This window comes from Pinus tabuliformis, chromosome 7, assembly GCF_031772625.1.
Source record: "Pinus tabuliformis cultivar Carrire ecotype Pingquan chromosome 7, CPIR1, whole genome shotgun sequence".
NCBI classification, from domain to species: Eukaryota; Viridiplantae; Streptophyta; class Pinopsida; order Pinales; family Pinaceae; genus Pinus; species Pinus tabuliformis.
The window spans coordinates 1685888803-1685900888 of NC_142293.1; the positions used below are offsets into that span (position 1 = coordinate 1685888803).

The 12086-nt window shown below is 35.6% G+C and overlaps 1 protein-coding gene across 1 annotated transcript; it reads right to left on the minus strand.

Annotated features, from left to right (window-relative positions):
* Positions 1-7109: 7109 nt before the first annotated feature.
* On the minus strand, positions 7110-10947 carry LOC149254990 (disease resistance protein Roq1-like). The gene is made up of 4 exons (XM_089457151.1): positions 9989-10947; positions 8783-9863; positions 8311-8673; positions 7110-8215 (listed from the first exon to the last, which is right to left on the minus strand). Exons 1-4 carry the CDS (start codon positions 10492-10494, stop codon positions 7511-7513), a joined length of 2655 nt encoding a protein of 884 aa, XP_089313277.1. The 5' UTR covers positions 10495-10947; the 3' UTR covers positions 7110-7510.
* Positions 10948-12086: the final 1139 nt, after the last annotated feature.

The following is a 12086-nucleotide window of genomic DNA, read 5'->3' on the forward strand; positions in this document are numbered from 1 at the left end:
TTATTCATAATAGGCATATTGATTAATTAATAACATATATACATACATACAACAATCAAATTAAACTATACCATATTTTATTAGGTTTATTATTTTCTTCGAGTTTATTATTTCCTTGGGTTTTTATAATCCCTTGGGTTTTTAGTATTAATCCCTTGGGTTTATAATATCAATCATGGTCAACCATGGTCCAACGTTGTATTTTGACAAGCATTGTCTCAATATGAAAACCAACCATGGTCAACCATGGTTCAATGTCGCATTGTGACAAAGATTGTCTCGATATGAAAATAAATCACGCTTAAGCATGGTCCAATGTCGCATTGTGACATTGATTATTTCAATATGAAAATCATCCATGGTCAACCATGTTTATTTTAGGGTTTATAATATTTATCCTAGGATTTATATACCTTGGGTTTATAATATATATCCCTTGGGGTTTTAGTATTAATCCCTTGGGTTTATTATTCTTTTAGGTTTATAATATCAAACACTTGGATTTATTAATCTAAGGATTCAACCAGGTTGAGCATGGTTCAACATCGCATTGTGACAAAGATTGTCTCAATATGAAAATCAATCATGGTCGACCACAGTCAATCATGGTCATTCATGGTCAGCCATGGTTAATCACAGTCAATATGAAAATCAACCATGGTCAATATGAAAATTAACCATGGTCAATTATGGTCACATTGTGACAAACATTGTCTCAATATGAAGATCAACCATGGTCAACCATGGTCCAACATCGCATTGTGAAGATTGTCTCAATATGAAAACCATCCATGTTTATTTTAGGGTTTATAATATTTATCTTGGGGTTTATATATCTTGGGTTTATAATATTAATCCCTTGAGTTTAATATTATTCCCTTGGATTCATAATCCCTTGGGGTTTTAGTATTAATCCCCTGGGTTTATTATTCTCTTGGGTTTATATTATTGCCTTGGGTTTATAATCCCTTGTGGTTTTAGTATTAAACCCAAGGGATTGATATTTTAAACCCAAGGATTAATACTAAAACCCCAAGGTATTATAAACCCTAGGGACTAATATTATAAATCCAAGGTATATAAACCCTTAGATAACTATGATTTATAATGAACCTAAAAGATTAATATTATAAACCTATGAATAGTATTATACCCTAGAAATATGCATCCTTAGATTAATATACCAAGGGATTGATATTATTATCCCTTGGGTTTATAATATTAAATAATTATTATTATATAGAAATCATTATTATTATTTGTAATGATAATCGTAATATTTTTATTATAATAGTTTTTTTGTGTTATTATTTTTATTGTTACATATTTATTAATTATAGATACAAATGAGTTGTTGGACTATATTAACTACATTAACATTTGTAATATGGCTATGCAAATTAATAATACATATACATATAATAGTCAAATTAAACTATACAGGTAAATTAATTCATTAATAATATATACATACAACCATCAAATTTAACTATATTGATTAATTAATTTGTAAAAGATAATTCTAGAATTTTACTAAAAAAATTAAGAACAATAAACTAATTCCAAAAGTATTTAAGAAATAAAGCTATCCATTGCCACGGTAAAAGTCGAACCTAAACCACAAAGCGTATTTCTTAGTTTTATATAAATCCTTTTACCGCATCAATCTTTTTCGTGAAGCACGTTTTTGACTTCTAAAATAATGTCGCTGGTGGAGTCCGGTAATATCCATCCACAACCACGGAGAAACTGTCCGGCCAAGAATCTTCATTACTTTTCTAATTAAGACGTGGAGTACGGTAATATCCATCCATAACCCATTACCTCCCATGAACTTTTATTTCATCTTGACCAATTATTGGGTCTGGCGATGGGTTGGTGCACGTCGCTCCATGGAAAAAGGTTGCTCAATGAGCACTGTTATCCTTCAGCAATTCTTCGTTTGTCAATATGACAGTTTCGCAAAATCAAAGATGAAAACACCCTTTCATATGCCTTAGTAATTGTTGTAAAATAATATTCCTCTTTTCCGGTATATTAATTTTATTGTTTTTGGAGCTTATCACATAGAGGTTTGATATACTTAGGTAAAATCAGCCCTCATTTCTTTATTTCACGACAAGAATCGTTTGGTTCCTTGGAATAAAAGAGGTTTCCCCGAAGCGTTAAGATCCTACTACGCTGTACACCCTAAATGACGAAGTTGCTAAGTAAGTCTAAGGAGGGAAAGCGAAACTTCATGGATGGCATAGTTTGAATATGTTTTTCTATATAAATGTCTGCGGGCACAACATAGACTGGGCGTAGATTGAGTGGAGGATAAAGTTTTGGTGATCGCAAGTCAGGTGATTTTTTTCTCTGAACTGCATTTTGAAATGGGTTTACTTCAGAATCTGCAAGTTTTTGTTATAAAATTGGTTTGCTGGTTGGGATGGCTATCATCTTTTGCTTTAGCACAATTGGACATAAGTGAAGGTATGAGTGGATTTGTTACTATTTCTGTTCAAGGAATTGCATGCCTTGGTAATTTGGGTGTTTTCGTTACAAGTCTCATAAGAGGAAGGCTGGATCTAGAGATAGGTGCCAGGGATGCCCTGGACATTCTAGTAAGTGCCAAACTCAAAACCATAGATGGGATTGAAGATGGCAATGGACTGATTACAGAACAAACTGCTTCTTCCGATAAAGTTCCTCTCCGGAAGATGTTCGAGTCATTCGGACGACGTCTAGATGGACTGGGCATCAAGAAGATGGTCGATTTATTCAAACGGCTTCGAAATCGACTGGTCATCCAGAAGATGGTCGAGTTGTTCAGACGGCTTCGACATCAGGTGGGTATCCACATACCTTGTTTTAGAGAAGAAGATATTGAGACCGCCTCTGCAGGTCGTCGACCTAGGGCTTCTAATGAAAATGGAAGTGTACAGAACGCTTCTGTTGTGATGCTCTCTAACGGCAAACCCAATTTGTCCATCAAAGAGTTCATGAAAATCAATGCCCCTATTGCGGACTCCATTTTACTGCGATTCCTTCCATTACAAGATGCAATAAATGATGGGGATGTAGTCACGCCAGAAGTCACTATAGAGATGTGTGGATGCAATTATTGCAACTGCATTGTATTCTGGACAATTGAAGAGATAACTAACATGCTTAGTGTTCGGATGCCTGGGACATTGAAACGACTCTCTAATTCCCTTTGCCTACTGCCATGTCTTACCTGCCTCACAAATGGCTGCCATGGCTGCAACTGGGGCAGCCTGTTGCCGTTGGTGCAGGACGATGAAGGGTACAAAGTGAGAGTGAATGAGTCAAAGGTGGTATCTGAAATTCTTGACGATATCAGTGCCCGGTCTATCAACGGAAAAGGACACATTTGCATCTGCATTCCAATGAATGATGCCCGACGTGATAAGTGGACAGAGCTACTGGTAAGATCTTTGAGGTCTAAAGATGCCGAAAGCAGAGGAGTCAGAGTCATGGCTTCCGAAGCTTTGGAAGACTACTTGGCTGGACGTCCAACATGCAGCAAAAGCGTAGAAGACAACATGGTAGAATACAACATGGTGTCGTTCATAATTCCAAGGTTGACTGAAGTATTAATAAACATTTTACTGACTTTTATGTTCGGAGTCGATGGCTTCTCTAGCTCTCTGGTGGCGAGAAGGACAGTCAGAGACTATTTGGTGGACAGTAAAGGAAGTGGATTCGCTGCGAATGCATTTCTAACCAAAGCTGTGGTCAAGTCTGATTTCCAACTGGTCTGCCAAGTACTAACCTTTAGGGGTGATCTTCTAGGCATTAAAACCTTATCATTTATAATCTGTTGTGTGAACTTGATTTGCTCTATTGCTTGGACTGTTCTTACTGTCACTGCCATTACCCCCTCACAGCATGTACACGTAGCGATAACAGTAGCCGTTGGTATTGCTTGGGGAATGGATTCTATCATTATTTTAACTCGGCTTACTTCTATCGCTTTTCGTTTACTCTATATCTTTTTCTTTATTTGGATATTCATTCCAATTCTCGAGGTTTCTGTATATTTTGCTGTTGTATCAGCCCTGCTTGTTTTGGTCATTATGTGGCCATCCTCTAACCGGAAGGATAAAATGTTTCTGTCGGTGATATTTTTAATTTCGATGGCCGTGAGATTGACATTCCAGGTGCCGATACCCTCGCTTCTAACAGGCTTGTGTGGTATCGCCCTTGCGTGGCTATGTTTCAACTCGATGGAAAGAATATTTATTTTGGTGATAATTTCGGAGTCAATGTACCTCCAGTTCCGCTTGCTTCACCTATACGGAGATGTGAATGACAGGAGGGAATATTGGATATGGGAATATGGTGCTCTTCCAATACTGGTGTGGGTGAAATGGATCGGTGGCAGTTATATTCTAAGTAAGAAGAATTCGCTAGAATTCTTTGGGAAAAGTCCGCACGGCTGGGGACTTCTACTGTACTCTTTTGCATTCTTTCTCAATGCTGTCTTGGCCGGAGTTGGGAGCAAGTGGGAAAAGCCATGGATATATTCAATTTCAAGAGAACACCATCATAGAAATGCTACAACGGAAGGCGTCTTAGCTGCCACACCATGAATAAAATGTCAACGAGGGCCTCTTATCCGCCTTGGTGAATTTGAAGACTAATGCTTGAAAATATTGTATACAGTTCAGCAGATGCCCATATTTTGTCATATATTATCATATTTAAGCGTTTTCTCGGATGTTCATGGTTTCGTTATATATTATTATTGTAAAGTAATATTTAATTCTTAGCAGACATTTCCGAGGTTAATCGTTAATTTTAAACAGATATTCATTTAACCCTTAACCTTCGCATGGTAATTTTATGTTGTGATATTTAATTTATTTTACTTTAGAAGTGTAACACATGTTCATGTTCAGTTTTTTAATACATTTTTATAGAATTTTTAAAATAATATTTATTTTTAATAAAAAATAAATTATATAAAAATTTTAATTTTAATTTATTTTTATCCAAATAATTTTATTGACAGTTTTTTAATATTAACAAAACTATAAAAATATCTATTTATTCATTTATTTAAATCATTTGATTTAGGCCAAAAACCCTTGAATTTACATATGACAGTTTTAGTATAGAATTCTGCATAAAGCTCATTTACCTCAGGCAGATAGACTCTCAAGGCTGGTATCTGTGATTTTTGCTCCACGGTGTAGGGTCTAGGTAGTTCTGGTGGTGGTACTGGGGTTGTTCTCCCTTCTTGAATTAATATTTGAATCAATTTTTAAATAGCTACAAGCAATTTGAGATTTAAAAATTTTGAGGGGTTTACATCTTAAAGCTTATATCTCTTGGCCGCAAGTACAAAATCCATCACCTGAGGCTTGGAAGTTTCAGATTGATTTCTTTTGGAAGTTGTCTTCGTATCTTGAGCCTATGTAACAATTAATTTTGTGGAAGCCGCAAGAAATTCCATAATTTGAGCGAATACCCAATTTCAATTTGGAGGAATTATATATTTAACTCTATAATTTAATTTTGGAGTTTCTAATCCCTTGCGTATTTTCCTTGAGCTCTGATGTCAAATATTTTGAGCCGATTTTACCTTGGGGAAAGTCGATTCCTTTTTTTAGAAATTTTTCTTATTTCAAAATTTGTAAAATCATTTTAAATTTCTCTCATTTACACTTTGAGGAAGGGGTATTTAAATTCTATTTTGTAAGCCCTCCTTGAGGTTTAAAACCCTTTCTTTTATCTAAAGGGTTTTCTTTGTAATTTTAATAAAATCATATTTTTCTTAGAGAGAGCTTGGGGTCTCTCTCTCCCATGGTATCCCACCTCCTTATTTAAAAGGGAGGATTTCTTGTGGTGGTGACTATGTTCTTAGATTAGTTTTCATCTTGATCTTTAGATCTAATATCTAACTTCTTCTCTTGCTCTCTTGCTCTCATTAGATTAGTTTCATTTTCATGTTCATTGCATTTTAGTCTAATCTCTTGAATTGTTTCACTTGGCTATTGTAGACCTAAGCTTCATTGCTAATTATTTGATCTAATTTCTACTTGATCGAATTTAAATCTCAGTAATTCTTGTCTTTATCTCACTTGTGTTTTAGGTTAAATTAGTATATTTTTTAATTCACTAATTATCAATTTCATCTTCCATCACTTAAATAACTACTTCTGCTCTTAAATTCATATTTTCTCTTAAACATTCTTAAAGGCATATTATAAGGGAAGTGACATTATATTCTAATCAATAATTTAGTTTCACATTAAGAGAATTTTCTATTAGGGCACTTGTTTTATTTCCATAACGATTTGTTTCATTGAATAATATTTATTGCTTCATTGAATCATTGTTGTAAGCTAATCTCTTTGTGATTTTGTGCTTTAAGTGTTTATCATAATCCTATCATAAGAGGATTGGTATTTCTCTCTTTGAAGCAACTTGTTCTAATAATCCTATCATAAGAGGATTGGTATTTCTCTCTTTGAAGCAACTTGTTCTAATTGTATCTCATTGAAGCATTGCACTCCATTTGAATCTCATTTGCATATTAGATCTAGGCTTGCATATTTAAAATTTACCTCCAAGCATAAGCTTCGTTGATAGAAATTTTAAGACCAACTTCCCTAACTTTCATTCGATTTGATAAATTTGAGTTTGGAGAAAAGGTTCAAACACTTGACCTCATATTTATCTTGTGGATGAGCCCTTGTAGGAACAAAGGCATGTGGGTTCTCAAGGAGGCTAGGTGGACATCATTAATGATGGAATAAGCACCTGCTTGGCCTATCCTTCTTTTAGTTTACATCAATCCTTACTAAATTTTGAGAAATTGAAAGAAACTTCACCATAGATTAGGCATATAAATTAAAATCAACCAAGATCATTTGAATCACACATAGTTTAATCTTGCATTCATTCATCTAACATTGCTTCATATTGCATTTTTTTATTTGTGAGCATCTCATTTTACTTATTTCATTATGTTACTGGCTCATTGTCCTTTGATATTATTCTATCTTTTTTAGCATCTTGCAAGTTCTATCATGTTGCTCATATTCCAATATTGTGATATCATCACATTGTCAAATTCATAAAACTTTTTGCTTTAATTTACACACTTCTCAATAGACAAAGATGATTATCCTTATCAAATCGTATTGGTACCTGAATTTTCTGTAATCTGAACATCTAAAACGTCAGACGACTGAGAGAATTTCAGTTTAGGACAGTTATCCAGACTAAAGGTCCACCTTCCATGCTCCACACCTGGCAGCTCCCGTATCTCAGGGAAATTAAAAAGATCTACGATTTTAAGCTCTGTAAGCTGCCCCAACCCTTCTATTGTCTCGATCTTTGCACATCCATAGACACTCAATCGCTCCAATGATATCAAGGCTTCAGCACCTGAGATCTCCTCTATGGCAAATGATTGTCAAATTCATAAAACTTTTTACTTTAATTTACACACTTCTCAATAGACAAAGATGATTATCCTTCTCAAATCCTATTGCTACCGGAATTTTTTTGTAATCTGAACATCTAAAATATCAGACGACTGAGAGAATTTCCGCTTAGGACAGTAACGCAGACTAAAGTTCCACCCCGGGCAATCCTCTATCCTCAAAATTATCAACTGAGTCAACAGTCCAAAGGAATCGGGCAAGCATTTCAACCCCGGGCAATCCTTTATCCTCAAAATTATCAACCGAGTCAACAGTCCAGAATCGGGCAAGCAGTTCAACCCTGTTAACATCGTTCCAGACACATCCAACTGTACCAAGAACCGTTGATGTGCCACTTGGGGAGGCAATTCCCTCACATTGCTACAACCTTTGAGATCTAACTCTTTCAGGGTGCTAATATTTCCAAATGCTTCGTTGGAGATGGTCAAATTTGAGCAACCCCTCAGAAATAGGTATTGCAGTCCAGCAAGGTTCCCAAAAGAACTTGGAAGCATCTGCAAACTGGAAGCATTTGTCAAATCTATTTTCTGGAGGTTTGCTAGATTTCCCAGTGAATCAGGAAGCGATATCATTTCTGTACAGTTTATTAACACTAAGTGTTCCAAGGAATGCACATCACATAGTTCTTCCGGCAAAGTTTTGAATGCTGCATGCCTTATGTCAATCTCTACCAAGTTCTTCAGCTGCATTAAGGACTTGGGAAAGCGACAAAGCGGAGCGCAGATACACAGCTTTCGCAACTGTTGAGGCACCTGCAGTGTTTGTGTTTCAACTATCACAAAAACGTCTATGATGATTTTCACTTAGAAAATGAAGTTGAACGCTGAAGAAAAAAAAAAACACATACCTGAGATTCACGTTCCCACAATACTCTTAATTTATTTCCTTCCACTTCCAAAACTTTTAAATTCTCCATGGGAATACAGGAAGGTAGGGAAGAGTGTGTACACTTATACCAGCGGATCCACTGGATCTGTGGTGCTCGGGCCCTCTTCAGTATCCGTTCCAAATAATCACCTTCAGCCGAGACAAATTGCAGATTCAAAATGCCACAAAAACGGAAATTATCTAAAAGACGCCTCAGATAGTTCCCAAACAACTCAGGACTCCAAATTCTGTACCATGACATCTCACTCATCAGCAAGCGAGTATTCTCTTCATTGAAATTGAGGGGACCATCCATCATAATTCCGCGAACTTCGATGTTTCCCTGTTCATTCATTAAAATTATACAAAGGTTTTTCTTTCATTCTCAGCAAACAAGTTAGAAACTTAAGTATTCATCTTTAAACAAAAGTTTGAATGACTGCAGCACTTACACATGAGGATCGCTCCAACAAATCATCAATGTTGTTGGGCGTCTGATGCCAAAAACGTCGAGGAGTCGCTTCCTCCGCAATATGTCTTCCCATATCTCGGATCTGATCATGCATTTTTATCTTATTTTCACGATCAAGTTCCAAGAGACACTTATTCTTTAGATTTAGAAGCTGCCCAACTGAACCACAGATTTTTATTACAGTATCTATGTCTTTTCCAGTGAAGAAGCAAGCAATATCTAAGAATATTTCTTGATCCTTTGAACTGAGCGAGTCATAACTGATTTTAAGTCGCTCATATATCTCGGTAGTAGGTAATATGTGGTTTAGTCGATTTAATGTGTCTTGCCAGTAAGATCTGTCTTCACCAAAGAGAAGTGCACCGAACACCTTCATTGATAGTGGTAATCCATCGCAAGCTGTCAAAAAACCATTTACCAGATCTGCAACTTCTGGTAGAGGATTTGGCTGATTGAAGGCATGAGAGCAGAAGAGCTTTTTGGAGTGCAGTAAAGGCAGCCCCTTTAGCTCGTAGACTGATGTCTCTGCGATTTTTGCTATTTTGAAGATTTTCTTGTCACGAGAGGTGATCAAAATCAAGCTATTGGAGCTAAGAATATCTTTAATTGGGAAAAACGGTTGCAGCTGTCGAACATCATCTACATCATCTAAAATTATAAGAAAGTTATAAGAGGAGGATAGATGCTTTAAAAGCTCCTCTATACCTTCATGAATATTGTATATTGGCAGGTCCAATCCAGTCAAGTCCTTCAGTAGTTTCCTCTGCAAAGAATATAGAGAGCCATTGGCATAGTTTTCTCTGAGATCATATAAAAAACACGATCTACTGTAACGCCATCTCCTCTTGCTGAAGTATTGTTTGGCCAGTGTTGTCTTTCCAACACCGCCTTGACCCACAATCCCCACAACGTTGCCCTTCTGCTGCTGCAGAACATTGGTTTCAAATTCCTTCAACTTTTCCTCCAAACCTGTTGGATGTTCGGCCACAAATTTCAATGGTGTTTTGTCAACATGATTCAACACGCGCAGCACGACCGCTTCCAACAGTTCTCCCTCGTCCCTGAATATCAGAGAATAAAACAACTGGTAAAAGGCACTTATATAAAATGTCGCATGCCTAACAATGCATACCTAGATCGGAGAAGAACGGAAGAGGGAGGGAGGTGGTCAGTTTGAGATTCTTACCCATTAAACTGCTTTAACTCGAAACCACTTATGTTTGCAGCAGTGGAGAGAGCTTCTCTCCACTTCTGAATAGTCTCTGAGTCGTATCGATTTTTTTCTTCGTGCTTCCGCAGGGCTTCAGCATACCTTCCATCTTTCCCGGTCCTGCGGAGCTCCCAAGGCTCCACGTTGTAAAACACAGGAAGAATAGTGGCCCCCGTCCTTATCATGCCGATGAGCTCATCCAGACACCATTGAGAGTTCGCATAAGTGGGAGAAAAAACCGCTATTTGAATAGCGGCACTTTGAATTGCGGCTTCTATTTGAGAGGGAAAGGTGCGCCCCTCTTCCAATTCTGGTTTGTCCAAAAACACCCGCAATCCAAACAATGTAAGACGTTTGTAGAGATGACTGGCGAATGTCTTCTTCACATCGGGACCTCTGTGATTGATGAATATGTCATAAGAGGTCGATGGAGAAGAGGAAGAAGCAGCACTGTCATTATGTTGGGCAGCGGTTTGTGCCATTTGAATGAGAATTGCGATGAATGGATAGCCAGGCTAATGAATGGATAAAATGGCAGACAGAAAATAAGCAGGTAGATGACTGAAGCAGGCGGGTATTTCAGATTGGAGCAGGCAGATAGATCAGATCGGGGAGCTCACGAGGCTTCAGATTGCCTAGAACTAATCAGCGAGCGTAATTAGCTGATTGAAGCGCAGGCGGGTGCATTAAAATGCCGAGAGGCCTTGTAAATTTTGTGGAAATTATGCTTCGTCTCAGATGAAGAATTTACCAAATCTCCGTCCACAATCATGAAGTGACGAGGCCAATAATTAAATATTCCAGCCCCGGAAATTTCGTAGATCTATCCCATCTAAACATAAAGGATTTATGGGCCCTCGTATATTGAACGACATTGTCAAAGTCAATTTCCTGGAAATTATGTCCAGAGGTTTCCAGTGCCAGGAAATTTCGTGAAAATTATGTCTAGACCTTCTTTGCACACTTCTGAAGATGGAAGACCCTATCCCCTTCCCCTTGAAATCTTGTGGATGTTTAGTCTAATCTAGGATCTATCAATCACCAAATGGATGGTCAACAATTCCCTATCCCCGCTCTACCAATCCAACAATGGCGCATCCAATAATATCCTTGTGCGCTCTATTCCTCATTGGAGTGTGCTGCCGACTCATCCCCTTGTATTTGCAATTTCAAATTTCCTGATCAACGATTTTTGCTAGGTTCTAGCTAGCTAAATTTCTTTCATCTAATCAATAGTTTATGAAAAAATTCGAACTTTATATAAAAAAAACTTATTCTACTTTATAAAAACAAGTTTTGTTCACCGCATATAAAATGATGTTTGGTCAAAATTTTAACCTTAAAATGAAAGGTAGTCTAAAAACTTAACCATCATAAATAAAACTTATTTTACTTTGTAAAACAAGTTTTTTACCTTATATAAAATAAAAGTAGTCTAAAAACTTACTTATCATAAATAAAATTTATTCTACTTTGTAAAACAAGTTTTCTTACCTTATATAAAATGATGTTTGGTCAATTTTAACTTTAAAATGAAAAGTAATCTAGAAACTTACCCATCATAAAAATTTCATGTCATAGGTAATATGAAAGAGAAATTTCAAATTTACATTAAATATATGATATTTATCTTTGAATATATGAGACTTATCTTTGTTTCAAAAATATTTGAGGAAATAAAAAATATTAAAAAAAAAATTTACTTATAATTTTTTTTAAATACACGTTTTTTTATTTAATTCAAATTATATTAAATTATTTATTTATTAAAATTATATATATATATATATATATATATATATATATATATATATATATTTAAAATGTTATCCTATGTTTTATATAAAATTCCGTTTTTTTATTTAATTCAAATTATATTAAATTATTTATTTATTAAAATTATATATATATTTTAATATATTTTTAAAATGTTATCATATGTTTTATATAAAATTTTCAGGTCATAAGTAATATCAAAGAGAAATTTCAAATTTCCATTAAATATATGATATCTATCTTTGAATATATGAGATTTATTTTTGTTTGGAGAATGTGTGAGGAAATAAAAAAATAT

Coding starts and splice junctions, on each gene's coding strand:
- LOC149254990 (XM_089457151.1), bottom strand. CDS start 10,494: ATGGCACAAACCGCTGCCCAACATAATGACAGTGCTGCTTCTTCCTCT. Junction 9,864..9,988: donor GAGTTAAAGCAGTTTAATGG/GTAAGAATCTCA, acceptor TCTGATATTCAG/GGACGAGGGAGAACTGTTGG. Junction 8,216..8,310: donor TGTGGGAACGTGAATCTCAG/GTATGTGTTTTT, acceptor CAAACACTGCAG/GTGCCTCAACAGTTGCGAAA.